Source organism: Vipera berus (assembly GCF_964194415.1).
Source record: "Vipera berus genome assembly, chromosome: 4".
NCBI lineage: Eukaryota > Metazoa > Chordata > Lepidosauria > Squamata > Viperidae > Vipera > Vipera berus.
This window is the reverse complement of record NC_138206.1, coordinates 90,331,029-90,350,394: the sequence shown is the minus strand read 5'-3', so window position 1 is coordinate 90,350,394 and position 19,366 is coordinate 90,331,029. Positions and strand designations below refer to the sequence as shown.

General features: G+C 40.2%; 1 protein-coding gene across 3 annotated transcripts in view; it reads right to left on the bottom strand.

Moving 5' to 3' along the window:
• Positions 1-1,918: 1,918 nt before the first annotated feature.
• Positions 1,919-19,366, bottom strand: part of NCK2 (NCK adaptor protein 2) — an 84,711-nt gene continuing 67,263 nt past the window's right edge. For all 3 annotated transcript variants that reach the window (XM_081328047.1, XM_081328046.1, XM_081328048.1), the window contains 2 exons: positions 18,208-18,929; positions 1,919-2,998 (listed from right to left, as the gene is read on the bottom strand). In XM_081328047.1, the coding sequence (XP_081184173.1) occupies positions 2,804-2,998; positions 18,208-18,929 (917 nt within the window). In that variant the 3' untranslated portion in view covers positions 1,919-2,803. The remainder of the gene's footprint in view (positions 2,999-18,207; positions 18,930-19,366) is intronic.

The window sequence follows — 19,366 nt, the reverse complement described above, 5'->3', positions numbered from 1 at the left end:
AGGTTGGGGACCGCTGATCTAGCTTATTATTTGGATAAAGGCTTGACTGTTAAGAAATAAAGACATTTTTAGATTTAGATGGTCTGAGGTTTGGGTGGTATGATTACTTACAGTATGGTAAACTCAATGTAAATTATAAAAATTATATCAGGCATGCCATACTAAATACACAGAATAGATACAAATACAGCTGTGCCCAAAAATACTTTTGTTGGCCTCAGCTTGAGAAGTGTTTTAAACAATGGGTAAAAACAAATGGTGATGGGGGAGATGATGGGGGAGCTTAAGAATAAATCAAGAGAACAATTAACCATTAATTTTCAACAGTTTCATATGCCCAATAGAAGGATTTAATATATATTTAAAAGTACCAAGGATAGATTATGAAATGGAATTTGAAAATGAGTTATGTACAAATAGTGAACACTTAGTTGCTAAAAAGTATAAACTTTTATTGAGATTGAAATGGTGAGTTAAAAATGTATGATAAAATGAGCCAATTATTTTGTTTATAATAATCAAATGGATAAAAATGGAAGAGCATGTAGTTAAAAAAAATCTGAATTTCACTCTTACAATTTAAAAGAACACTCAAAATATGATATAATGTTGGTATATGACACCACAGACATTGTCTAGAATGTATAAAGTTATTTCTAATCATTTTTGGAAATGTGAAAAACATGAAGGGACATTTTACCATGCATGGCGGAGTTGTGAGAAAGTAAAAATATATTGGACACAAATTTAGTGATGCAGAGTTTTAGGAACCAGACCTTTTCTTATTAGAACTTATTAGACAATCAACTGAAAAGGCTCACGGAGAATTGGTTTTATACATGGTGAGGTAAGGCAACTATATGCACAAAGATGGAAGACCACAGAAATACCAATAATGGAGGAATGTATTATGAAGATGGCTGTTTGCAAAGATAACTACATTGATTTGTTTTATTAAGGAAGGAACTACAACTACTTTTAAAAACACTGAAAACCATTTATAGACAGTTTGCTGAAAATGGACAAAAATGAACTGCTGATTTCAGGATTGATTAAAAAGATTTGTTTATGGGAAGAAGGGAGCTTTGATATGCAATGTGAGAGTGGAGATGCTGTAATTGCTGCAAAGATGATCAGAAGTCAGATATTTTTCTTGGGTTTTTTGCCATTTACTTTTTCTTTTACCCTATTATAATCTTTTTTCCCTATTTCATCTTTTATGTTTTGGTAGCTTTTAAAATCTTTCTAACATCTTTTATTAAAATTGTTCATTAAAAATTAATTGTTAATGAAATCCATGCTATTTCAACAAAGGAAAACTATAAAATATTTCATTTTTCCAGATTTATGTAAAGGGGAAATGCTATCTTTGCAATGATTTAACAATGATACCACTGCCAATGCCATTATCAAGGATAAATGCAATACTCCATCTCCACATGATACCTTTTTATTACAATATCAAAAAAGTAGGGTGGGGGAGGTATGCAAGTTTTCAGGATCAACAAGGTCTGTTTTTAATATTTTCAGGAATGTGCCATCAATGCTATATTTAAAACCATAAGGAGGTTAAAAGAAACACAAAAGAAACGCATTTTCTTCATATAACATTCTGTGTCTTACTACCAATCACACCACCTTCCGTAAACCCTGAATTTTTTTCTGTTATGTAAATATATATATATATATATATATATATATATATATATATATATATATATATATATATATATATATATATATATATATATATATATATATATATATATATATATATATATATATATATATATATATATATATATATATATATATATATATATATATATATATATATATATATATATATATATATATATATATGATGTATGTTATGCATGTGCTGGAAGCCCCACCCACCCATAATTAGCTATGTTTATTAAACTTCTGTATTAGTGTCAATTGGCTACAGATACATATTACTTTAAGAATTAAATACATAACTGTTTAATTCAAACAAGCAGAAGGGCAAGAAGAAAAAGCATTATGTGGATGGCACATATGGTTGTAGATACCAAAACATTCAACCATTACAATTCAATGATTCTCTAAGTAATCAACTTTCAATGAAACATCTTGGTTGAAATTACATGTCAAAATATGCTAGATAGTTTTCTTTACTACAATCATACCGTAGTAGTTTAAGAAGAACTATTACAAAATGCTTTTAGTTAGTGTACTCTTCACAAAGAGCCAAAAAGCTATGTAATAGTTGTAGTAGAGTTTGGGAAGAGTGCTTCTAGATACTAGGAATTTTAGAAATATATTACTTGGTAAGCAGAATAGCTACAGAACTCACAGCCACAACCGTTATGTCTACTATTATTTCACTTAGTTAGCTGCAGGTTCAGTGCATTCAACTGTGCCCAGTCTCTCTCAACGATGAATTCTGCCTTCAGGAGCCGTCTGATAACACTGTTTTTCACTTGAGAACCCCCCTCCTTTATCTGGATTAACTCTGTAAACATATATAGAAGAGTTAAGAACCCAGGAAATAAAATGAGTGCTTACAATGGCTACCTAAGTGAATTTTTCAACCTGAGGGGATTCAAAACAACTTAATTTTTAAAAGACTAATAGGCAAAAATGGGGGTAGAGAAAAGCAAGGAGGAAAAGAGAATATAACCAACAGAGCAAATACTCAGAAAGAGACCATTCACTGACAGCTGTGTCTGGTGCAGAGTGCCCTGCTCTATAAAAGTGATTGAGGACCTAAGGCTTTTAAGTTACAAAAGACCCCAGCAGGCCTAGTCCATCTTCAATGTCACTGAAGTGCTTTGACAAGATATAACTTTTCCCCGTGCTCACTGGTGAAGATAGGAGCCTTTTTGTAGTGTTCCACCAACTCATCCATAGTATTAAATCGACGCTGCCCAATGCAATAGACATTGTCCACCAGCTGCACCTTGAAATGTTTGTTCTTCCCTGAAGCCTTTAGAGATACTGAAAAGTCACTGGGCTGCAAAGAGAAAGGAAAGACAAATGTTTAGACAGTGCACAACATGGGATTTAAAGTCTGTTTCAAGAGAAATTATCTGTACTCTGTCTCCACATACACCATGGATTAAGTATTTGAAAATGTGTATTACTACCATCAACGGCAGAGTAGCATATCCAATGAAAGTATCTTAGTAACATCATATACTAATATAAGTCAATCGATTTATTCAGAATAGTGGCTTAAACCAGAAGTCTGCAACTATCTAGAGAAAAAACTTCTATGCACACTCAATAAGCATAAATATTCAAATGCAGAAATGTCACTATGCTAGCTTTACATTAAATTCCATGACCACAAGAGGGCCTTTCTTATTTTTTGTAAAAGGTGCCTAACACAAGTTTTAACAATTCAACATTTAACATGGCCCGAGATAAACATGTGCAATACCACATTACTGGTTTAAAAATATATTTAAAATCTGCTATTCTTATCTCATTATACAAGAACTTACGTTTTCAAACAATGAACTTACTTTTGCTATTTGCAAAGGGGGAAAAATCACTCAGCAAAGATCCCTGAGCACACAGAATTTCCTTCACGACTGTGGTGATTTTCTACTGACAATAGCTTGCTTGTTTCACTTTAAAATGATTTGCTTCAAAAATATTTTTTTCATTTCCAATTTTGTGTAGTGAAAGATTAATCTCCTTTTGGCTATTTACCTAGATCACGGGTAGGCAACCTCGGCTCTTTTATGACTTATGGACTTCAACTCCCAGAATTCCTGAGTCAGATATGCTAGTCAGGAATTCTGGGAGTTGAAGTCCATGAGTCATAAAAGAGCCAGGGTTGCCTACCCCTGACCTAGATCAATGCAGGAGCTAGGCTGCATATTTAAATAGCAAACTAGCACAAAGGATTGATTTGTAAATTAGATACAGGAGTTCCTCAGCTTACAATCATATTTCATTCATTCAAGTTACTGTGATAGACGAATGCAGATAATAAACAAAATAAAGTTTAAGATAGAATTAAAATACATTTGTAAACAATCTAATATCCATAAGTGAGATCCATGATATAGCCTATATTAAATTACAATGTAAATACTAAAATTATAGCATCTATGATGACATTTAAAATGACAACAATAGTTTTAAATGAATTATAGTTACAAAGAATGCATTGCGGGAGATTAGCCCATCAAAGTCTGATGGACATACTAGCTAAGATACCATCTGTGAGCATGTACATCTGGCCATACAACAAATCTAGGTGACCAGGACCAATCAGAGCTAGTGTGAATTTCATTGGATGTCTCCACAAAAGGAGCAACGAAGAAACACGTGTTCTGTAGTTTCCACTTCTCTGGAATTTAAGAGCGAGACTTATGCCCATAAGGGAGCATAATGGAGTAAGTCTTGACAGTCATAAAACAGGTCACCCACGTGACTGACCTGATTTTACTATCTTTTTAAAAGCAACCTCCACAGCCATTAAGGGGGCTAATTTTCCTGAAAACCAGAAGTAAATGCTGGTTGTTGTGTTGTTGTTGTTGTTGTTTTTGGAAAAACACCTTAACACCGGATGCTTCAAAAGCAGTAAATGAGTGTCCGAAATGCAGTCATGTGATCATGGAGGCTCCACTGATCCTAACTTCTGTCATAACTTCAAACAGTCACTAAGCAACCAGTTGAAAATCAAAGACTACCTTTATAAGTTGCCAGTAGTTCCTTTGCTAAAGGATTAGATAAATTCAAGTTCTTTCGTGGCTATCTGTGAAGTGTGTACAGAAGCTGTAATTGATATAAAACGGTGAAGCTTTGTTTTTTTCCCTTTTTAATCTTGTAAACACATGCTTATACTGAAGGGATGATACTGATATAAGAGTTTTCAGAACTCAACTATGTTTTTCTATTCTGAAATTTTAAAAGAGCTTAGAATGATCTGATGGATGACCAATCTTGTTATGACCTAACCCAGAGGTTGTATCTATACTAGTTTCTATTCCTGAAATACTTGTTTGCTTTTACTCTAAATTTATTCCTTTTCTGCATGCTTATTCAGAGGTAGAAAGCCATATCTAGCTCTCAGTTGAAAAAACAGAACAAAATAGTGACCTAAAATTTATTAGAAGTTATGTTGAATAAAGCTCATTTTATGGATTGAATTTTCCATTATGCTATCCAGGCAAACTGATTATGCCAATACTTTGGACTATCTAATTGTGGAAGATACATTTACTTCTAAAATTAATTTGTTTGCCCAATTTTTCTACCAATAGCAAACTTATTGCTTATTTACCACATTATGCAGGAACTTTTGTCATCTCATGGCTGGACGGCTATAATTTGCTTTATCTGGGGCTGGCCTTGAAGATCACCCAGTCGTATATGTAATGCAATGTATATAGGTATACCTAGATTTGCCCATGTAAGCCACCAACTGTGGGAGCTTAATTGATTGCCAGGCACAATTAAAGACGTAAATTGTCACATGGTGTCAAGTCACACTAGGTGGACCAGACTAGAAAATCAACTCCACAATTGTACTTTATTTAGATCGGCTATAATAGTAACAGTCAGATCATGCTTTTCATCTCCTCCTTATAATCCAGTGAATCAGGGACTTGTTTGCCTCAGCTGCTTCCAAATATTACCTTGCTTCGCAAACTTAAAAAATGTTTAGTACTCTTTATCTATGTAGCAATTCTTGCACATTTTTGCCAAGGTGATCTATAATTTATACATGAATATACAGCTAATCCCTGAGTTATGAGCAGTTAGTTAACATGCATTTGAAATTATGTGATAAGCGCCCCCAAGTGTTTACAAGGAAATCCCAAAATTACAAATGTTGCAGCACCATGGCAGTTGTTCGCCCTTACAAATGACTGCAGAGGCTCTGCAACATTCACTCTATCCCCCCCAACTTCCCACAACTGCTTTCCCCTCCCTTACTGCTGCACGGACTCACCTTGAGAAGATCTGTCTCCTCTCCGCCGCGATTTCTGCCTTTGAGGGAGAGCAGAGTCAATGGAACCTCCTGGATGCGTAATATCTTTTGCAGAGAATGGGTACCTGAACTATCATGAGATCACATACCGAGAAACGGGTCTGTTTTCAAGAGTTGCATTTGCACACAGAAGGAGCTCCCCATCTCCTCAAGGTCTCCGTTAGGATAAAAGGTGTTTGAGTGGCAGCAGCTTGTGTTTCTCCGCTCTGTCCGAGTGGACGAAAATGGAGGGGCAGAGGAGGATTGCTCTCAATAAGGCTGGCGCACGCAGCATACCCACGTCCTCTTAAGAACAATTCTGCTCTGCACCTCCAGTTTCTTCCTTTCGGATGGAACAGAGAAACTCAAGTCGCTGTTGCCGCTTGAGTTGGGAGGAGGACAAGGAAAAATATGGTCAGGATTTGGTCTACCGGCCAGTCAGGCATGGAGTAGGTTGGGTGGGCTGGGTGGCTGGCTGGAGAGGGGAGATTGCAGCCATTCAGGTGGCTGCTGCCACCATGAGCTGCTGGGCGCAGGTGCAAGATGACTCACCCCGTGATGCCTCCCCGCTCAGTTGAAGGCTTCGTTCCTGCCCTCAAAGGCTGGCACACGTGAGCAAGCAGCGAACCTGGGCCACGGATGGCATTGGTTCCTGTGCCCAGCCAACTCCAATTCCACGTTTTACCCCATAGGTAAGCAAATAAAGCAAACACTCCCCCCCCCAGAATGGAAGCTTCTGGGGGCCATGATCTCTTTTGAACTCATGTGATATTATAGTACCAGGAGCTTTCATTGTTGGCACAAAAAGCATTTCCAAGCCAACTCTCCTCTCCCTTGAAGGAAAAGAAACCACAGCAGAGAGGATTTTTGCAAGGTAAGCGAGTCCGGAGCAGCAGGAAGGGAGGGGGAAGCATGAGGTATCTTAGTGAGTCAGGGAAGCCTTGGGGGCCTGTTCCATCACTAGGCCTCCATGGCCTTCCCCACCCTAAGATACCTCAGTGCATTTAACGAGCTGTGTGTGTCTTAACAAGAAAGGAAGTGATCTTGTTTGAGGTACGAGATTCACTCCCATGAGTTTTTGAGTTACGAATGGAATGGGCAGGCTCCATTACATTCGTAACTTGAGGACTACCTGTATTTAACATTCCCTGCTCTGGCCTGAGTTTACACATTCACTGGGAGTTAGGACTTGCTAAGGGTTCCTTCTACCAAGTAATTGCAATTACAGAGACCCTGTTATTGAGCTTTCTCAGTGTTGCCCACCTATGAGCCAGCTTGCCCATGATATCTGAACTGCTTCTTCCTGACTGGTGGGATGTTTGTGTTTCGATATTTCTCTTGTTTGATGCAAGTTACTCAAAACCATTTGGAGAAGAGCAGCATTCAAGCTTGAGCATGTTAGTACATAAATAAATAGACTGACATGATAATAAAGAAGGCAGGCAAGGGTTTTTGGTCAGAGTATCTACAGTTAGTCTTATTACTGAAAATGCCTCTCCTGGTATCTTCTACTTCATTTTACAGAGTTTTTTTTTCAAAGGATACCAAGCTTTGAGCAAGTGTATATGGGAAAATGCAACAATTAAGTAACCTAAATTGTTTTTTAAAGGCTTTTTAAAAAGCTGATGGCAGGGGAAATCTGGGAGTTGAAGGCCACATTCATTAAAGTTGCCAAGGTTGAATAACATTGCTTTAAAGAAAACAAAAAAAAACACCCCTCTGTTACATTGAAGATCAAGTTTCTAATTTTGGCTACTTTGTGATCCAATTTTGTCAGTTGATGCCAAGTAGGAATGGAGCAAGATTTGCCTTAATTGGTTTATTTAAATAATTGCATTTAGTAGAGCTTGTCCTTTCTAATAACCCTATTTATTAAACTGTTTTTTAAAAAATATGTCTCAACCAAGAATTTATAATACTAAACTCTATTTGCTATAAAGTACAAGGCACTTGTACTTTCAAACAGGGGTCCCCAACCTCTGGTCTGCAGTCCGATACTGGGCCACGACCCCTTGGAAATCAGGCCGGGCAAATGCACTCTCCCTCCCCAGCCCCACTCCCCAAAGCAAGAAAGGTTGGAGACCGCTGCTTTAAAAGAGAAAAAAAAAGGCTGGTCCAGAACAGAATGCCTGAGACAAATGTTCAGGATTGTTCAAGGATTGTTTATTTCATTGAATAAAAACAAAATGCCTTAACATTTAAATTTTACCACTATGTCACAACTGGAAAACTACAAATTGGGAAACAGAAACTGAATCTAGGTATGAAAACCTGTCTCATTGGTTATTGGAACATTGTTCTTAAATATCTATAATATTAACTTTTGTTGAAATAAAGGAGTCATTGGTAAGGAAAAAATGTGGGAGATAAACTAAACTTGCTGATGTTGATGAAAGATTGATTACATTATTTCCTTTGTGCACTGCTCTAATCCTGCCAATTCAAAGCAATCATTTCAATTATTTTAAAATTTGAAGTAGAATTCATTTTCAATGGACAAAGTGAACATTATGACAGCCATGGAAAACAAAGTATAGTGATAAGATTGATTTCTATACTAGCAACAGCTTATCAGGAGAAGGAAAAATCAAAGCATGTGCTGAACAAGGCCTACACAGCTCTCTCAGACTCATTAGTTGCAAAGCAGATGTAAAAAAAATGTTTCTGTCAAAGACATTTTTACTGAAAAATGAATATTAATAATTGCTTTCCAGATCAAACTCTCATATTTACCTTTCAAATGCATCTGTCTATCATTTTTCCTTCCACCAAATAACAGAAGACCTTGTTTTTGTGGCATTATACTTAAAAAGGGCGGAAGAGGATGAAGGGAAAATCTTTAGTTCTTTTCACAGAAGCCCTACCAAACAAGAGGCTCTGACAATCTTCCTTTTGCAGAAATGAAAAGTAAGGTCTGGGCTCCCACCTTCCTCCTCACAATGGGCAAATATTTTAAGTAACAACAGGAAATTGGAAAAAAAATGCATATGTCACTGAATGTATTCTTGACTTCTTCCTGTTGTGAATATTTAATTAGTAAAATCTTAAGACTTCATCTTGGCATGTTACAGTGCACACACTACAGTGTGCGGAGGTTAAATTCAGTTTCAAACTATTCCCTGCTGTCTTCCGTTGAACTCATTTCAAGAGTGTTTATTTTTATAGTTTGCATCTGTTTGCCTTTTGGGTTTTCAGCTCTTGGCAGATATTTCTGCAACTTTTCCCACTGGACATGGTTGCTACAGCTGGATGGTTTGCAAGCAATCTTTCCCAGGCTTAAGACTAGTGGAACTGCATGCAATCGTGACGGCTACTTTAAGAGGACATCTGAACCAGTTACATGCTATGGATCAAACTCTAATGTACAACTCATCAATTTCAGTCACCATGACAAATACAAAACCAGCCTGTGTAAAGGGTCAACAATAAAAAAAAAATCTGGAAAAATTGTAAAAAGAAATGTTTTATAGGCTTCAGTCTTTAATTCTGTACTAAATAGTTACATTTCAAAGTACATTTCCCAAGTTTTCATACTTTTGGATCTTTGCTGGAAAATTGACTATTTGAATCAGGTGACATGAAAACAAACCTCTTCACCCTTAGTAATCAGGCAGTGAAGATAAAAATTATGTTAATGAACATGTTATTTTACAACACACTGCGGTATTTTACACTCCAGGAAGTATACAATTTGGGGAAATAGCTTGCTTTTTATCAATATTACTGTTGCTATGATACAGGCGGGGTGGCACTAAATTAGGAAATGTCTACTCCACTCTTCCTTTCACTCTACCTCCTATATTGCCTTTCATTCCTAAACAAATCCTATCTTTTCTTTGCTCAAGTTGTTTCATCATATAGTGAATCAAAATTAACACCACAGCTAATCAAACCATTAGCTGGATTGACTCAGGTCTGCCAGCATCAAGCATCCTGTTTACAGTAGTGACCAAAATTATGGAAACCTTTTGGGAAAAGTGTACATTTGAGGTTTGATGGCTAATAACACCACCTTTTTTGGAGTAGTACCATAAAATTATATATCAGTGGAAAGATATTTTACTCAAGAATGTAATGCAACAAAGTTTGTTTAATTATCTGTATTCTATGAAAAGTTATAGCCAAATAACCAGAAAAAGGAAGCACAACTTGCTCAGGTTGATATCAGGTAGCTTTCCTTCATCTGATTTTAGCCAATGAGCATGAGTGTTTACAGAGCCAATCAGGTGTCATCTTGTTTTGGCAATGAGCCAATCAGATCACAGTAGGATTCAGTTATTGATGGTACTGAAGCTGAGAGGAGGACATTTGTCAGTGTGTTATGTCATCGCTATCAAGTTGATTTTTTTGTGTTCTTTCATTTAGTGAGCTTGTAAAACGTAATAAAATTAAAGTAATGGTGCGAAGAGTTGACTGGTCCCCCAGAAAGCAATGTAAAATAGTATTACTAAGTGAACAACGCTACAGTTATAAAGGAATTAGAAAAAAATTGATGGAAACTTAACCAAAGGTAGCATTTCTAAGTTTTTGAAGAGGTATAAGGAGACTCAGTCATTACAAAACCACACTGGTAAAGGCAGGAAAAGGTGCACAACAGCAAGTGATGATAGAAGAATTAAGAGACTGTGCCTACGTGACAGAAGAAAATGATCTGGGTGTATACAAGATGAAATGGTGCAACGCAATGTGAAGTTGAGTGCAAAGACTGTTCGGCGCAGGCTGCAGGAATTTGGCCTAAAATCTAGAATTCCACAAAAAAGGCCACTTTTATCTCTCAAACAAAGGTTGAAAAGATTAAACTGGGCTAAAACCCATGTTACCTGGACAGAGGAACAATGGGACAGGGTTATTTGGAGTGATGAGACCAAGATCTCCCAGTTTGGTAGTGATGGCATAAAATACATAAGGAGAAGAATCAGAGAAGATTTGCATCCTGATTGCATTACATGCACCATGAAACACCCAGGCAGTGTTATTTGTGTGATTAATGGGAATATAAATGGCCAAAAATACATTAATGAAATACTTGAGCCCAAACTATTCTAATAGCAAATCCTTCATAAAAGTTATTGCATTACATTCTTGATTAAATTATCTTTCCATTGATATATAATTTTATGGTACTACTAAAAAAAGTGTTATTAGCCATCAAACCTCAAATGTTTCCACAATTTTGGCCACTATTGTAGTACAGTATCATTATTACAGCATCCTCTTGTGCAAGAAACCTACTTTCTTCAAAAGGCCTAACAAACCTAGCGTTCTAACCCCTAATCATCACAGAACAGGGGTCCACAACCCCCATTTGATGAACAGCACCGCTCTGTGGCATGCCAGAAACCGGGCCGCACAAATAAGCGAAGCCCCATCCACGGGATGCAGGCAGAATGCGAAACCACGGCCCCTCTGGTCTGCGGAAAAACCTCTCTCCATGGAACCGGTCCCTAAAAAACGGTCTTTTGGCTTTTTCCATTTTATTTGATGATGATAATAGTTATACTTTCTATTTGTTCAGGCCTATGGAACCATATTATGTCTTGAATTCTATAATTCATAAACTGAGCCTATAAATATTGGATCTGATTTTTATTTAGGGTAATTCACAAAATAAGCGCACAGTAGATCATCTTTTAAAAAGTACATAACACTACTTGCCCAAAGGCATTGGAGTCTTAATTTGTCCTAAACTTATTCAAAAAGATCACAAGGGAAAACTTGTGTTGCTCTTCAGCTAAAAAGTACGAAGACCATTATGAGTCAGCAAAGGCCAAATGAAAAGTCATGATGAGTATATAATAATCCGTGTGCTATTTCTGAAACTCAAAAGTTCTTGTAAATCAAGTATTGGAATCAAAGTTGGCCTTGTGATCTCAAACTTCAGAAAAAGATAAGATAAAATGGTCTCATAACTAATTATCAGTTGTAAGGAATGCCAATTTCAGCCAGCTAACGGGACTGGAATTCCCTATCCATTTCAATGAGCACTTCTCATTCCATATTCAAAGAATATGCCAAAGAATTAACAAAGAGAACTCTTTTTTTATGTTATTCATAATTTTTCAAGGATACAAGATACAAATCAAGTACAGGTAGTGCTGGACTTATGACCACAATTGAGCCCAAAATTTATGTTGCTAAATGAGAAATTTGTAGATGAGTTTTGTCCCATTTTATGACTGAATCACTGCAATTGTTAAATTAGTAAAACAATTGTTAAGTGAAGCTGGTTTCCCCACTGACTTTGCTTGTCAGAAGGTTGCAAAATGTGATCACATGACCCCAGCACAATGCAAGCATCAAAAATGTGAGTCAGTTGTCAAGCATCTGAATACAAATCACGTGACCATGAGGATGCTGCAATGGTCATAAGTGTGAAAAATGGTCATAAGTCACTTTTTTCAGTGCCGTTGTAACTTTGAACCATAAAATGAACTGTTATAAGTCGAGGACTACCTGTATAATAATACAATTATATTCTCCCAACATTTGTTTGTTATTAGATGTACAAATATACTCCTCCTGCTTTCTGGGGCTTAACAGATGGCTTTAAGCCAGAGTTCACCTACCATCCTTATGATACAAAAAAGAGAATAATGCTATTGCCTATTTCACAAGAGTGAACATTTTTCCCCCCATACCAATCCAGTAGAGCACCATCATTCCAATTTTTTTTCTTCGCCACCCATTAGTGCAGCCCTAACTGTCGTTTGGAACTGTCTTTTAAAATACAGGTAATCGTCTTTTAGCAATCACTCGTTATTAATTCAGCAACCATTCAATTATGATGGTGATAGAAAAAATTAACTTTACAACCAGTCCTTATATTTATGACTTTCACAGGTCTGTTAAGCAAAGGAAAGGAAAACTGAAGTAAGATCATAAGCACAATTGCAATTTTACTTAGCAAGCATTTTGCTGAGCAATTGCCACTCCCAATTGTGGTCGCTAAATGAGGACTACTTATAATGCACAATCCTCAGAAGGAAAGGCAATAAAACTTCATCAAGTGCAGCTCTAGATATCTACTACATCTTTATTAAAAATAAATAAACACAGTTTCAATGACAACTGGCATTCAAACTAGGCTGTTGATCATTTTACTGACTAAATGAATAATGGTGTTCATTGCTCAATTAAAAAAACATTACTTCTATTGTACTGATTGATCAAAATCACAACTATCTAAATATATCACCCAGTGACTCAAAACTGTTCCACTATGTTTACTAGAACTTATTTATTCCTAATTAAGGCTATACTGGATTCAGAGAATTGAATAAAACTGTAATTTATGATGAAGTGCTCTTTCCAAACAATCATGATTTTTAAATGAAAACCAACAAAACGTAAATATTTTGCATATACTTTGTAAATCTCCCTATTGATAGTCCAATGTGGACGGGACCGAACCGTGGTGGGAGGACGGTTTTGGACTGGTCAGCGTCCGCCTCACTGGTGTGAGAGACCAGTTGGGGTGGGCCTGGCTCAGGATCCCCTTTTTCTCTCTCTGCTCCAGTCAGATGCCTCAGCCGGAGTGAGAGGACGGCTGAGGTTGTCTTTTGGATTTCCTTCTCAGGTGAGAGCTGAGATGGCTTTGCAGATTGAGAGATACGCCCACTGGACTTTTTCTTTCTCCATCTATGTACCATCAACGAGTGATCCTCTGGATATATTTGTAACATCGGCCCTGAGAGACTATTCGAGCGCAATATGATCTATCGTTATTCCGAAGCGGATTTGTATGCCCTTAGGGCGGTTCCTGCCTCATGGGCGCGACCTGTCGCCTGTTTCCATACTCCCCTTAATGACGGGTCCCAGCTTTGGGACTCCGAGAGGTGGTTGGGCTTGGACAGGGGCCTCGAGTTAAGACGCGCTAAGAGGCCCCTGATAAGATTCTTAGCCGGTTATTTTAAGAGGTTAGGGAGGGGGAGGAAGGGGAGGGTGGGGAAGGAATCTGTAACCGGCACTCAGTCTGGACCTGTTAGAGGTCCCGACGGGATGGGGTCGGGGGAGGTGGCTGCTGGCGCTGGGAATGTGGGGGTGGGGCATCGAATCCCCACGGCGATAGGGTATGGCAGCAGGTGTTTGCGCGGAGGGCCATATCAACATCTGGGATCGCGCCCCCGCTATCTCCGAGCGGTGGCGCGCTCCGACCCTCCGGTTAGCACCCTCCTACCCGGGGATGAGGGTGATCAGGCCCCTGAGCTCAGGTTGGTCTATTTTAACGCTAGATCCGTAGTTAACAAAGCTCCCCTCATCCGTGATCTGATCGAGGAGGAATGTGCGGATCTAGCGTGCATCACGGAAACTTGGTTGGGTTCGGAGGGAGGGGTGCCTCTCACCGAGTTATGCCCGCCAGGTTTCCGGGTGCTGCACCAGCCACGGGCTCAGGGCAGGGGCGGTGGGGTGGCAGTGGTTATTCGGGAGACTTTGTGTCCCCGGGAGGCCACCATTGTCCAGATGGCCGGGAGTGAATCCCTCCTCTTGAGATGTGGTCCTCGGGTTCAGTTGGGCTTGTTGCTCACATACCTGGCGCCCAGCTGTGTGGCAACAGCCCTGCCTGAGCTGCTCGACACCCTCTCAGGGTTGGCGGTGGAGTTCCCCAGGCTTATTGTCCTGGGTGACTTCAACCTGCCATCACTGGGGGGGTCGTCGGAGTTAGCTCGGGAGTTCATGGCTTCCATGACAGCCATGGGCCTGACCCAGGTTATTGAGGGCCCTACTCACGAGGGGGATCATACTCTCGACCTGGTGTTCCTGTCTGGACAGTGGTTGGATGATCTGGGAGGGGGTTCTCCGTCCATCACCCCTCTGTCATGGTCAGATCATCACCTCCTGAGGCTGGTTTTCCGTCATGCCATCCCCCGCCGCTGGGCGGCGGAACCGACCAGGTGGTTCCGCCCCAGGCGCCTAATGGACCCGGATCAGTTCCAGAGGGCGCTTGGGCCGATACCTATCACCCTTACCCACAGCCCAGTCGATGCTCTGGTGGAGGCCTGGGAAACGGCTGCCACCAGGGCACTCGACTGTGTTGTACCCATGCGACCTCTGACTCGGCGCAGATCCCGTTGGGCTCCATGGTTCTCTGTGGAGCTCCGGGAGATGAAGCGTCGGAGATGAGGTCTAGAGAGCGGTTGGAGATCCAGCCGATCCGAATCCGACCGATTGCAGTTAAGAACCTTCATAAGGTCTTATCTTGCGGCGATAAGGACGGCGAAGTCTAACTACTTTGCCGCCCTTATCGCGTCCGCAGATAATCGCCCGGCCGCCCTGTTTAGGGTGACTCGCTCCCTCCTTAACCAGGAGGTGAGGGAGGATCCCTTGCAGGGACGAGCCAAGGAGTTTAGTCATCATCTGACGGACAAAATCACTCGGATCCGGACCGGCTTGGACTCTGACTGGGCAGAGTCTGATGTGGAGGAATCAGGCGGTCTTGAGCACGTTATCTGGACTGAGTTCGACCCTGTTTCCCCTGATGATGTGGACAGGATCATGGGGAGACTGAGCTCCACCACCTGTTTGTTGGATCCGTGCCCCTCCTGGCTAGCTTATGCGGCTCGGGAGGGAACACGAGGCTGGTTCCATGCAGTGATAACTGCTTCTTTGAAGGAGGGTGTCTTCCCTGCCGCCTTGAAGGAGGCGGTGGTGAGACCCCTCCTCAAGAAGCCTGCTTTGGACCCGGCTGTTTTAAACAACTATCATCCAGTCTCCAACCTTCGCTTCCTGGCGAAGGTTGTTGAGAGTGTGGTGGCGCATCAGCTCCCTCTGTTCCTGGAGGAAACTGATTATCTGGACCCGTACCAATCGGGCTTCAGGCCCGGACACAGCACGGAGACGGCATTGGTCGCGCTGGTGAATGATCTCTGGAGGGCTAGGGACAGGGGTTGCTCCTCTGTCCTGGTCCTATTAGATCTCTCAGCGGCTTTCGATACCATCGACCATGGTATCTTGCTGCGGCGTCTCAGGGGGTTGGGAGTGGGAGGCACCGTCCTACGGTGGTTCTCCTCCTACCTCCAGGGCCGCTCGCAGTCGGTGTTGACAGGAGGGCAGAGATCCACCCCGAGGTCTCTCATTTGTGGAGTCCCTCAGGGGTCGGTTCTCTCGCCCCTCCTGTTCAACATCTACATGAAGCCGCTGGGCGAGATCATTCGTGGTTTTGGGGTGGGGTATCACCAGTACGCTGATGATACCCAACTTTTTCTTTCCACCCCGAACCAACCCAGTGATGCCCTCTCCGTGATGTCCCGGTGCCTGGAGGCGGTCCAGGTCTGGATGGGGAGAAACAGGCTTCGTCTCAATCCCGCCAAGACTGAGTGGCTGTGCATATCGGCGTCTCGGGTTAACCAAGTTATTCCACCTCTAATGATGGGGGGTGAGGTGTTACCCCCCGTTGATAGGGCTCGCAACTTGGGCGTCCTCCTGGATTCACGGCTCAATTTTGAAGATCACATAGGAGCCGTGACCAGGGGGGCTTTTGCACAGGTTCGCCTGGTGCGCCAGTTGCGTCCCTATCTGGACCGAGACGCCCTACGCACAGTCACTCATGCGCTTGTGACCTCCCGTTTGGACTACTGTAACGCTCTATACATGGGGCTGCCCTTGAAGACCACTCGGAGGCTTCAACTGGTGCAGAATGCGGCCGCGCGAGTTGTAATGGGGGTTTCCCGATACTCCCATGTAACACCTCTACTCCGCGAGCTGCATTGGCTTCCGGTTGCCCTCCGGGTGAAATTCAAGGTGCTGGTTATCACCTATAAAGCCCTACATGGCCTGGGTCCGGGTTATTTGAGGGAACACCTGCTGCCGGCATCAAACGCCCTTCGCCCAGTGCGCTCCCACAGGGAGGGTCTGCTCAGGGTTCCGCCGGTGAGAGATTGCCGGCGGGTGACACCCAGGGATAGGGCCTTCTCAGTGGGAGCGCCTGCCCTCTGGAACCAGCTGCCAGTAGAGCTGAGGACTGCTCCCGACCTCTGATCATTCCGCCGGGGCCTGAAGACCTGGCTCTTTGAGCTCTCGGGCCCAGGCTGAGGGGAAAATTTTAACTGGGGTTTTAATGTACAGGGTGAATTTAATGCTTTTTAAATTGGTTTTAACTTTTGTATGTTTTGTTTTTAATTCCCTGTAAACCGCCCTGAGTCCTCAGGGAAAGGGCGGTATACAAATGCAAATATTAAATTAAATTAAATTAAATTAAATCAACTCTGCTTGTCAAATAGAATATATTTCTCTATAATGTAGAATCTAGAAATCAATTTTTGTAAGAAAAAATAGTGCAATGTATGAAACATTTAAAAATCGTGAAAAAGAAAAGATGTAGAGATTTAACAATGGTTTAAACACTATACATTTTTCAATATTAAGTCCATCTTGAGGTTAATGCTGTAGTATGAAAACCACAGGAAGCGGCAAGAGAGAAAGCCCATGTCAAAAGATCTGAAAATTATTCAGCTGCATCCAATTACATCTGCTGCTGTAATAAATTAAGTCAATCTTTAAAATAGTATAGGATTCTTTAGCTGCCATGCTATGCAGTTAGATTTCAGGAATATTGTTCTCAAACATATATAGATTTCAAATCTTTTGGTAAAAGGGGCCAACATGGCTGTTCTTTGGAACTTCTTGACAATTCCATATACAAAACTAAAGCAGGAAAAGCAAGCATGTAAGTGGATGCAAAAGAAAAACAGGTTAGCTAAAACTTTGCTGAGCTGAGCTTGCACAAAATCTGAAAGCACACATTTTGAAAGTTCGAATGTGCAGGATTAATAGAGAATTCAAACACAATTACCACACACCTTGAAAATTCAATCTATTAAACTAACTTAACTTTTCCTACTAACATTTGCTTATGCATCGATATATTTTAAATTTCCTAAGAGAAAATCCAGTTAAAATCTATATAACTGAAAAACGTTTAAAACCAGAGCACAAAAATGGTACACCATTTCCGTTTTTATATTCCGTTTTTCCCTATATAATTTATTTTTCAATTAATGAAAGGAGAACTGTATTACACAACCATGAATATTCACTTTGAAGAACTCCACTTGATTCATATAGCAAGGCAAATATATAATCTGTAACTTCATATATTCTGCATAATGCATCATAACATTTTGAATTTATATGATTGTAAGCCGCTCAGAATTACCCTGTGGTAAGATAGGCAGCCAATACATTTTATAAATAAACAAACAAATAAATAAATAAAATTTGAAATTATAGCTACTTACTGAAGATTCACTGTCTCTGACAAGGAAGTCACCTTCTGATCCCCTTTCATTCAGAGCACATTCTGCCTGATGTCGAGTAACGCTCCCATAATACCACTCTTTTCCTGCAAACCGTCCTGTAGAAGAGGGCCCTGTGTAGCTTATCTGAGGAGGGTGGGAAGTATTAATGGTAGGACCATCACTTAGGATTACTACATAGTTTTTCGGAACAAGACCAATTTGCCCACGAGAATTTTTACATTTCCACCATTCTGGGTCGTTTTCTGGTTTCTCTATCACTTCCATAGTTTCACCTTTTTCAAAATTGAGCTCTTCTTCAGTGACAGAACTGAATGGATACAATGTCTGGACAATGTGAAGTATTTTCATGGCTTGGCCATTACTCATGGATGCCCCTTTTCTCAAACTTAGAAAACTTGGTGAATCAGCAGTTGCTTCCTCAACTTCTTCAACGACATAGTTTGAAGGAAACCAGCCAATATGTCCATTGTAGCTCCCTCTCCACCAACCATCGCTGCATTTCTCCATAACAATCACTCGAGATCCTTTAACAAGAGATAGTTCATCCTCCCTCTCTGCCACATAGGCAAATTTTACATATGCAGGGATGTTCAGATCATAAATCCTATCAGCACTGCTACCATTGGATGGGTATTCTGCATCAGTACTAGGAGTTGGCGAGGCATCTCTAGCACTTGTCTTTCGTTTTGTTTTACCCAAACCTGTCAATAAAATAAAAACATTTTAAGCATATAGTAAGAATACGTTTATCTGATTCAGAATGGGAAAATACCTCAAATCTGAGGGTAAGGGAAAAGAACTAAGAACCGAAGAACAAAGTATACCAGTAGAAAACCTATTAGAAAAACAGTTCGGCATCTTTATTTTTTAAGAAACTCTTTTTATCCTAGAAAAGTAGCTGCTAAGTGAAACGTTGATGTGACCTTTCAGGTCATTTCTTTCTAAAGCCACTAGAGATTTAATAGACACAAAATATTGCAGGCAAATAAAAAAGGAAATACTATTTTTATAACCAGCCATACTTTACACTGCATTGTGGGAATAAAATCTCTTAAAATGATATCAGCCAGTCTTTACATGTAGTTGTAGCAAATGTAAAAACAGGAACAACTAATTAACCAAATGTAAGCTCAATGGT